Raw genomic sequence first — 10,963 nt, forward strand, 5'->3', positions numbered from 1 at the left:
ATTTTCTTCCCATTTACGACTACATATAGTTATTTTTTTCAACTTCATTCCCACTTGTATCTGTTATTTTCTCTATCTTCGCATGTAACAGAGTTCGAGAAGAGTTCTACGTTTGTTCTTTATTCTAAAAAATAGAGATTTTTAGTTAATGATAAAAAAGAAGACTATTAGTTGTATTATCTTCGAGAATGGGTTAACAATTTTGAGTTTTGATGCTAAAAAAGTAGGAAGCATCCGAGAAAACCCTAGTTTTTCTCTCAGTGTTTTGTTGACTGTCGTTGCATTGTTGGATGGTGTTTGTGGTATTGTTAGTAGCTGTTGTTGGTGGTGTTGGTATTTGTGTTTTTTGACGATGGTGTCGGTGGTCTTGGTGTTGGTATTGGTGAATTGGTGGTGGTCTTGGTGGCATTAGTCATGGAATTGGTTGTGGTGGTGGTGGTCCATCTGTTGCAACGGGTGAAAGATCTATTGGGAGATATTAAATAGGTGTACAAACAGATTCCCCATCTGTTCCAACTGATGGGTTATCTATTGGAGTATTTTCTTGTAATGTAGCAGAGAATAATTTATTGAAATTTCTCCACCCATTGCAACAGGTGGAATATCTGTGGGGAGATATTAAATAGGTTTTCAAATAGATTCGGATTCCCCATCCATTCCAACTGATGGGTTGTCCGTTGGAGTATTTTTTTTTGGTTATGTGGTAAGAATAATTTATTGAAATTTGTCTCACCTTTTATAAAAAATTATTCAGACATCAAATGCACTGTATTTTTTGTTTTTCTTTTGTTTGTAGTTAAAAGATGTCTCCCAAAAAAAAAGAAACAGAAAGTGGAGAAAGTGGATCAACTTTCGATCACCAAGCAAAAAAGGCTAGAGTACAGATAGATTCGGAGGAACTTCTAGAACAATCTCAGTCAGGGAAAAATGAAGCCAAGAAAAGTGATAACTCCTCCTCACCAATGGGGCGTGAAATAATATTAAAATTCCAGCATGATTCTGTCAAAACCATTAGTATTAACAAGTTTCGAGTTGCGATGCCGATGAATAACCCTAATGCAGTATTTGGTGATCTTGTACTTAAGTGTCAGTTAGGGAAACCTTTTGATGAACTTAGGAGTATTATAAAGAAGGAAAACATAGATGCACTTTTTAAGAAGAGCTGCTTTGCACACTTTCTTGAGCTGTCTGGGCCTCGCCCTCTTCCTTTCCCAATGATCATGGTATATGGCCTTCTAAAGTGCAGGATCATGTATGTGGGGGATAATGGAGGTCTGAAGGAGGGCAAAAATAAGATGGATGAAGTCTGGATCAACTACTGTGGCATGCCGGTTTGTTTTGGATTGAAAGAGTTTGCCATTGTGACGGGCTTGAGATGCGATCGTCCAAAAGAACTTGCCATCAAGAAAATACCCCACAAAGGGTCCAACAAACGCAAGATAAAAAAATATGGGTTGTTGGGCATTGTTGGACCTAGCTACAAAGTGAAGGATTTGATAACGGATCTCAAGAATAAAGACATACCAAAGCAGGGAGAAGTTGTGCTTAGTTTGGTTTGTCCATTCCGTTTTATTGGCAAGAGACATCAAGAAAGTCATAGAACGTGATTTTTTGGTGCTTGTTGATATTTTGGGAGATTCAACGACTATCCCTGGGGCTACGACAGCTACTACTTGACTGTCAAATTTTTACTGAAAGATCTAAAGCGAAAGACGACCATATTATACGGCTTTCCTTGGGCTTTCATGGTAAAATTGATCACTATTTTTACTCATTCATTAATTTATATTGAATATACTTGTGACTTTTTTTTTGCTTGCTTCTTATTTACAATTTTTAGGATTGGGCATGTGAAGCCATTCCTTCCCTCCAAAAGTATTTCACGAATTACCCGGATAAGGTTTCTCATCCAAGGATCCTTAGGTGGTTGGCTGCAGTAGAGAGCAGCAAAAAAAAATTAACGAGGCTGATCTCTTTAACCCTTTGGATGATGCAGTAAATCTTCTTTCAACTAAAATAATTTGCCTCAAAGAAAGATATTGAAACAGATGTTTCATTTGTTGCAAGAGATTACCCATCAACTGCAACTGGTGCAATGGGTAATCTGTTGCAAAAGGTAATCCATATTTCGCAACAGATTAACCATATGTTGCTCTGCTAAACTCTACTCAACAGATTACCCATCTACTGTAAATTATACAACAGATGGGTATTCTGATGCAACATATTATCAATCTGTTTCAACATACAGATCAGCTTTTGCGGTAGCTAGATTGTCTGTTGCATAAGTTGGCTGTGTTAGCATAACCCAAGCCCCATGTAACCCAACTGACTGTAAATTATTATTATATAATTTAAATTCCTCCTGTCATTTTTTATAGGTTGTGCATCCTTGGATCATGCCTACCATAAATGAGCTGGGGATGTCTTCTTTTCTTACTCTGGGTCTTGTTGATACAAAAAAAGACCCAATGGTGGAGTTAGTAAAGAAGGAATTGGATGGAGAAACATCCATAAGAAGAGCAGTTAGGCAAGGTCAGTCTAATGTTGAAGCTCTTCACAACCTAACTCAAACTGCAACAGATCTGGGTGCTTCTTTTGGGGGTGTTGTTGGTGGAGTTGTTTGTGATGGTGGCAGCCATCCTGCTTCTGCTTCTGCTTCCAGTTATGATTATGAGCATGTTGGTGCTCAGCAAAAAATAAATCACCCCTTGCACAGGTCCTCCCTCTTACTCCTACACCAGTCCCTCCTACACTTATAGTGGTCCCTCTCACCCCTCCTCACCCTCATATTCTCATTAGAAATGCAAAGTGTGTAAGGACAGAGAGGATAAACTCCTCGACAAGCTAAAGTCTATTGTTGAAGCTGCTAAGGAGTTGAAATCTAGGAGGGGTTTCATACCATCCAACGAGGTGAGGGAGCCATCCACTCCTAAAGTAGAGGTTAGGAGGAAGAGAATAAAAATTAGATAAATTCTCTCCGTTCTGAAATTAGCAAAAGATGCAACTTCCCCCGCTCCAATCGTTGTTGAAGTTTAGGGGCCGCCGAAGAAGGTGGATATATTTGCGGCGCTTGGCAAGGAGAAGAAGAAGGAACTGGAAGAATTCATCAAGATGAAGGTTAAAAAAGAATACACCATGCATTCATTTGCCGCCAAAGACTTCTCGAATATAAAAAATATGTGTGTGTGTACGAGGACAAAGTAAGTTTTCTTTTGCTAACCTACCCTTCCAATCTACTCCATGAATAAGAATCTATGTAGCAGATGTGCAATCTGTTGCAACAGCTTGGTATTCTGTTGCAACATAATACATATCTGTTGCATAAGTTGCGTTGGCTGGGTAATCTGTGAACTGATTCAGAGAACCCTCTACATCAGATTCTTTCTACTGTGTTTTTATTCTTTACAATTACTAACCTATTTAAAAATTATCTTCTTATACCACAGTATGTTGATGAAATTCTCTGCCTCATGAGGGGAAGACAATTAGCGTACCCAGATGTTTATGATGCTACTGATAGGATAATGGACCTCAACTTCTACAATAATTTCAAAAGATAGGTACGCTGATCTTTGTAATCTAGCTGATTCCGGTGGCCTGGGATTTGATCAGTTAGTTTCTACATTCCAATGGGATGAAGAAATGATTAAATATGTTAGAAGGAAGAGGCCATATCCACATGACAAGAGCTGGACCAAGTCTTTTCAGTCATGAACGTGGATGTTACCCATTTTCTCACTGTTGAGATACTACTATACGAGGGAAAGATTAAGGTTTATGACTGAAACTTACCTGTGTTCAGTGAAAAGACGTTTTTCACCCACATACAGCTACTCTTGAAGTTGTTGCCCAAGTTGTTAACGCAGAGTAAGCTGATGGATCATTTGCTGGCTGAAGTATTGGTGAAGGAATCATGGGTTTTTGAAGGTCGAAATAAGAACATCCAGCTCCTAAAAAATACAACCGGTGCAGCGTACGGGCCATACTCGCTTGCATACATGGAGTATTTGCTGACCGACACACAAATGACCGGTGTGTGCGACCCCGTTGTGGGAAAGATGCAATGTTTCTGGGCATATGGGGTACTAACTAAATGGTTGGAGCCCATGTATAAAAAAGAACATATACAAAGACAGAGATGAATACGATAACAAATTTTCATTTCAAGCCAATTCACTATACATATAGGGGCAATAATTTTTATGTCTGACAAAGTTGAATTTTTATAATGCAATAGATTTTATATCTGTCGTAATAGATATAGTAGCTGTTGTGACAGATTGATTATTTGTTGGAATAGGTTGGTAATCTATTGCGTATGCAGATGTTCCCCGTCTGTCTGTTGTAACAGATTTATGATCTGTTGCAATATATAACTTATCTATTGCAACTGACCGGTAATCTGTTGGAGAAAATTAAAAAAGTAGGAAGACATATTATATAATTTCCAGCAGATGACCTACGTATTTCATCTCATGTTGCAACATATTTCTAAATTTGTCTGATAAGATATGTCGTCTATTGTAGAAGATGTATTATCTATTGTGATATTTGAATCTAGTACTCCTTTTTAATTAACATGTTCAAAACTCAGAATTAATTATATTCATAGACAGAATAAAATAAATCAAAGCCTTCAGAAATTACATGAAATGAAATAACTCAACAAATAAATGAAATGTAAAAAAAATCATTATGAGTACAAACGATCTACTCTACAAATAAATAAACAAGTTAAACCAAGGAGGATAGGTTATTAGATTGATGGACTAGAGCTATAAAGATCTAATCAATATGGACAAGTTGTTCTTCATCCAGTGCTATGGAATTCGGCTTTGGTCATCGTGGATCTTTAACGTCGGTTGCGTATGGCTTATGAGCTTTCACTTCTCCATGTTTCCATAAAAGAGCAGCATATATTTTGAGGAGTAATCCGGCATCAAGTCCATCATTTGGTACTTGTAATCCATCGCTCAAATACTCGGCATAGGAGGAAACAAAAGGACCGCAATCCCTGCGTTATAAAAAAATAGATAATTTATATCTTACAATTCATGCAAGCGTTGTGAAATTTGTGAAATGAAACTAAATCATGATACTTAAACTTACAGGCTATCAATGGTTTGTTGAGCAATTCCGGTAACATATTGTACATCAAATGGATTAGCCATTTTATCCTGGTATGCTTCAATCGTCGACCAATTAGTACGAACCTTTTGATCTAAAAAGCCACTCATATCAAGGTAAGTAGGCAATATTTTAGCCAGCTTTTGTATCTCAGACGACGGCCCAGAACGTCTCCTTCGCTACATCGAGTCATAAGCTCGGATGGGCCTCTCTTTTAGAATGACGACAACCAACGCCCAATGGAATTCATCACCACAATTGATTGGGATGTATACTTCATTGATCAAATGCCAAGGTAAGCCAGCCAGAATGCTAAAACTTTTGATGATGTTGATTAAGCATTCCTCTTTTCGGAAAACTTCTGGCTGCTATTGACAATACCTATCTTAGGCATTATTGATGTAAACTTTGTACAAACAATTGCCTATTGTGTATCTGTATTGTTCTTGTGTTTGCAACTTGGCCTTCTTTCGGAGGTAGTAAAAAATGACATCGATGTGCTGCACATATTATCAAATATTTTGGATTATGTGACGAAAAAATCAATACACAGATGCAATTAAATAAAGTATTAATTAATAGTAATATGTATGGTCTTTAAACCTCATCATTCCAATAAGTTTGGGGCTGTGACATCAAATAGAATCAATTATTCGTTCCGAGATGTGCAACAACAAAGTTGAACATATCAAAACCAAGACTCGATTCGTTCACTTTGTAGCGCTCGTCATTTTGTTTTCTACATGATGATTTATATGTGTTAATGTCAGGTTCTTACAACAAGAATTGTATACACCAATATCCATAAAATTGATTTATGTACCTGCCGGCATAATACTTTAACAACCCATCGGTAATCCATTTTGAATAGTCGTTGATCAACTGTATTTGGAGCCTCATCCGAGATGTTGAACCCTTCAAACGGGTAATTCTTCTATTATACCAAACTGACAGGTTCCACTTTTTCTTAATCTTTGGAAGCAGTTGATGGATTATCAACTGTCATATTATGCTCTTCGGTAGTAGTTGTGACATCCACCTAGAAAGCTAGAATTGTCAATGCTAAGTAGAGATATACAACAGATTTTCCATCTGTTACAACAGATGATTCTTATGTTTCATCAGATGGATTATCTATTGGGACAAATTAGAATAGGTAAATCAGAGCAGTACGATAATTTCGAACAGATGACCCATCTTTTACAACATAAGACTCATCTGTTGAAACAGATAACGAATCTGGTGTAACAGGTTAGACAACAGTTGCAACAGATGTATACATTTGTTTGATAATTTTCAGCAGATATATTATCTGTTGAAACAGATATGTGCTTGTTTGTTTTTTAGAACAGATGATGTACATTCACCTTCTTCAGCTCATGCTGCTCTTCTATGACCCTTGCACACTGAACATTGGTGCAAGATAAAGATAGAGCCGTTGCTATCTTGCCTTTTTTGATGATTGATGATGCCTTGAAAGTGTCTTTCCTTCTCCTTTTAGCTGCCTTGATCTCTAGTGGAGTGTTTGGATATGAAATCCTCTTTGATGGAATGACACCCCTCTTAGATGTCATTTCCTTTATAGAAGCAGTTAGTGCATTAATAACATTAATCACTCCCTCGTGTTTCGCCTTGCAGTCTTGACATTTGCATGAAGAACATTCGCTAGATGCGGCAAAATCTGGATAAAAATATGTACAACCATTATGATCATAATCATAATGACTTGTTGTTTCAAAAACTGTAAGAGGAGCATCATTAGCCCCACCCTCCAAAATTATTTTTCTTGTGATGGTTGTTGCACCAAACAATTCCATTTTTATTCCATCAACGAACTTAGGGTCCGATAAATTTTGCATAGATCATAAAGTAAGAAAAAATGGCATCTTCAACTCTCAATTGGTCGGAACAAGCCACGGATGAACAATCCAAAATAAATCAGTAACTATATTAAGAATGATGATGAAATCATTTAATCATTAATTAAAACAAAAACTTTATTAGAATTGGACTTACTACTTCCTTGGGGGGATTGAAAAGATTAAGAAATTTTGCATTTTTATCGGTTTTGGCCGACAACCATCTCAGAATTCTTGGACAGAAAACTTCTTCCTGGTAGTTCACTTGTTGTCTCAAATAAGGAATGACTTCAAATGCCCAAGCCTATAACATAACGCCAATAAATCAAAAGCATTATTGAATAAAAAAATGATGAATCATATCATGATAAAAGAAATATTTACCATGAAGGCCCATGGAAAACCATATAAGTTGACTGTTTTTGGCGTTAACGGATTCAACAAATATTCGACAGTCATTTTGAAGCTTTCATAACCTTAAGGATAGCTGTTAAATGCCTCAAGATCCTCGAAGAGATTTATTAAACCGAGGCTTATGTTGTTGTTAACGTCTCTCTCCCAAAGAACATTATGTACAAACCAAACCAAGCACAATGATTGCTTGTGCTTCTTTGAAAGTCCTTTACCTTTCAACGCTTCAATCATATTTTTGTTTTTGAAGCTTGGACCAATAATGGACACTAGGTCATCACGATCACTCGACTTGCATTTTTCTTTTTTGGGTGTGCAGGGTGCTTTTTTGGGTCAGAGTAGGTATAACTTGAGAAGGAGAAGGAGGATAACAGTTTAGTTCGGTAACTATGGCAAACTCCTCCCAACCAAAACAAACAGGTATGCCACAGTAATTCATCCATACCTCATCCATCTTATCTTTGTTTTCATATATAAACCTACGCTTGAGAAGATCATATACCATTTTCATCTGGAAACGAGCATTGTTGTCCTCCGACAAATCAAGATATTTCCCAAAGCAGCTTTCCCTGAAATAAGAATCTAATTTTTGTTCTCGAAGTATTTTTCTGAAGGCGTAGAAAGATTTTCTCATGACTGACTTAACCACGAGATCACCCATTAAATTTGTGGCACCATCCCACTGCATTCTCACAGGGTAACGATCAATGCTGAAGGTTTTGACCAACTCTTCAATGGAAGGGCTATTAGCATTTGGATCATCTCTTTTGAAAGATTTATCCTCCCTGTGTTCATTATCTTCTGCTCCTGATTGAGATAACGCTTGTAAAGCAAACTCATAGAGTGGTGGATGTAGCTGAGCTGCTGCACTTGTTCCTTTACTTGGACTTGATTCGATTTCTTTTATTTTGGGAGACATGTTATCTTAAATTAACAGGAACATGACATAGATTATAATTGATTAATGCATAACAGTAATATAACAGTTCCAACAGACAACTAATCTGTTGCACCACGTATGTTATCTGTTGCAACATATAACCGACCTATTGCAACGGATGAGAAATATGTGGAAACCATAAAAATAGCACTATCTGTTGCACCTGATATTTTATCTGATGCAACACATAACTGACCTGTTGCAACGGATGAGTAATCTGTTGAAAACAATAAAAATAGATCACTAATCTATTGCACCAGGTATTTTATCTGTTACAGCATATAACCGACTTATTGCAACGGATGAGTAAACCATTGGAAAGAATAAAAACGGATCACTAATTTGTTGCACCAGGTATGTTATCTGTTGCAACAGATAACCAACCTGTATGAGTAAATCGTTAGAAAGAATAAAAACAGTCCTAATCTATTGTAAAATGAAGAGTAAACCGTTGGAAAGAATAAAAATAAATCACTAATCAGTTATCTGTTGGATAAATATTATTTAGATTTCTTCCAAACAGAAGAGTCGTCTGTCGGAATAGATGAATGATCTGTTAGATTGTTCACCTGTTGCATCAGATTTTCATAGTTGCATCAGTTTTTTAATCTGTTGCATCAGATTTTAAAATAAAGAGTAAACCGTTGGAAAGAATAAAAATAGATCACTAATCAGTTATCTATTGAATTAATATTGTTTAGATTTCTTCCAAACAGAAGAGTCGTCTGTCGCAACAGATGAATGATCTGTTAGATTGTTCACCTGTTGCATCAGATTTTCATATTGTTCACCTATTGCATCAGATTTTCATAGTTGCATCAGATTTTTAATCTGTTGCATCAGATTTTCATCTGTTGCATCATATCTTTCATCTATTACATCAGATATTTCAACTGTTTCAATACCATTTCTATCAAGACAAATAACAAATCAACCCAGCAACACCAACATATCACACACACACATACACACTAAGAACATCAACTGTGACAAAAAATCACCAATAAATTTAAATCAACAGTACGACAACGAGAAGAAGAAATGCAGAAATGCCAGAAATTAGGGTTTTATTTAGTCCACATTTCAATACTAGAAGAGTAGTTGTCTCAAGTTCCTTTATTTTTTCATAATTTTTTACTTATGAAAAAGGAAATAGGAGGACGAAGAACTCGAAGTTGTTGTCGTCGGAGAAGTATTCATATCGATTGACGGTTGAAAATCGAAAAGAAACTCGCCCAACTATTTATCGCTGGAGGTTGAAGGGAGAAATTTTCCAAAACTGTTGGTTGGGAGAAGCTGGAGAGAGAGAGTGGTTGATTAGAATTGAAGAGGGGTGTGGGTTGGGTTGAGTGGTTGATTAGAATTGAAGAGGGGTGTGGGTTAGGTTGATTTGTATTTTTGAAAAGATTAGAAAGTTTTGAAAGTATTAATCAAGTCCACAATTAACTTAATCAAGTTTCCTAATGATGTTTGACCCTATCTGTTGGTCAATGTCACCAATCCTTCATTCAAGATTTAAAAGACACCTTTCCTTCAATTAATCGAATGAATTTCAGAACAAGTATAAAATGGTTAAGCTATTTTTGGCTCTATCTCAATCCCTTCAACTATAAGGTCTTGTTTTATACGACCACGCTTCACTTCTTGCACTCTCAACTCTATGCAATCATCTTCATTTTCAGTAAAAATCTCTCCTATTTCTAACTTAAACCAGCCATCATCTCTAAGTTCAGGAAGTGGTCCGTCATCAGGCCAATCATCGGTGAGATATGGGGAAGGCGGATTATAAGGTGAGTCGCACATAGTCAAGCAAACAATCAGCATGTTTTTGGATTCAACGCCAGAAATTCCAACTGAAACCTCCACGTCTCGAGGATCAAACCCAGAATAATAATCTTCGTTCAACTTGTAAAAAAAGTAAATTGCGTAGCATATCAAGGGTGACAGAATCCCAGCTCTAATTGTGCTCCAAATTTCAAGCCACCATACAAATTTCAGCTGAGCCACTTTTGGAAACCTGCTTACGAAAAAATAATAACATAAATATACCCATATAATCTCAAAAGTGGGGTCTGTGGAGAGTAACAAAAATGGACCCACGTTGAAGGGCACGGATGCACGTGCATCCATTGTTAACTTCGAAAAAAATTATGCGTATATATATATATATATATATATATATATATATTATTAGGCACCCTAAAATACAAAAGCAAAGGTAGGTGCACTACTCGAAATTGCCGGGTTTTCTTCTCAAATCGAAGGCATGGGTTCTGTGTGTATAGAGAAAACCCTATAAATTTGAGTCATTTTTAATTCATATTTATGAGAGACATGTTTTAACTAACGTGCATATGCACTTGGTGGTGCTTCTGTCATCTGTAAATCATAGGTTCGCCTTTGGAGGATACGATATATACATTTTTCCCTTACATAGGGTAGGGAGGTTGCTTCTGATAGACACTCGGTTCAAAAGAGAAATTATCAAAGCAGGATTGCAAGATACAAGACAAATGTTTAAGATTTAATTTAGATCACAAATTTCACAAGACTTCATTTCTTTCTTAATTTCGTACTCGAGTAGATAGTGACACATAAACTTGGACGAAGGGAGTATATCTCA

At 36.6% G+C, this 10,963-nt stretch overlaps 1 protein-coding gene across 1 annotated transcript; it reads right to left on the reverse strand.

The window, feature by feature from the left end:
• Nucleotides 1-9,912: 9,912 nt before the first annotated feature.
• Nucleotides 9,913-10,470, reverse strand: LOC124889569 (F-box protein PP2-B11-like). The gene has a single exon (XM_047401520.1). The coding sequence runs from the start codon at nt 10,468-10,470 to the stop codon at nt 9,913-9,915; it is 558 nt and encodes a 185-aa protein (XP_047257476.1).
• Between the last annotated feature and the right edge of the window lie 493 nt (nt 10,471-10,963).

The sequence above is a fragment of the Capsicum annuum genome, chromosome 12 (assembly GCF_002878395.1).
Source record: "Capsicum annuum cultivar UCD-10X-F1 chromosome 12, UCD10Xv1.1, whole genome shotgun sequence".
NCBI classification, from domain to species: domain Eukaryota; kingdom Viridiplantae; phylum Streptophyta; class Magnoliopsida; order Solanales; family Solanaceae; genus Capsicum; species Capsicum annuum.

Excerpts from the sequence above, each read along its gene's own strand:
- LOC124889569 (XM_047401520.1), bottom strand. The coding sequence starts at position 10,470 with ATGGATGCACGTGCATCCGTGCCCTTCAACGTGGGTCCATTTTTGTTA.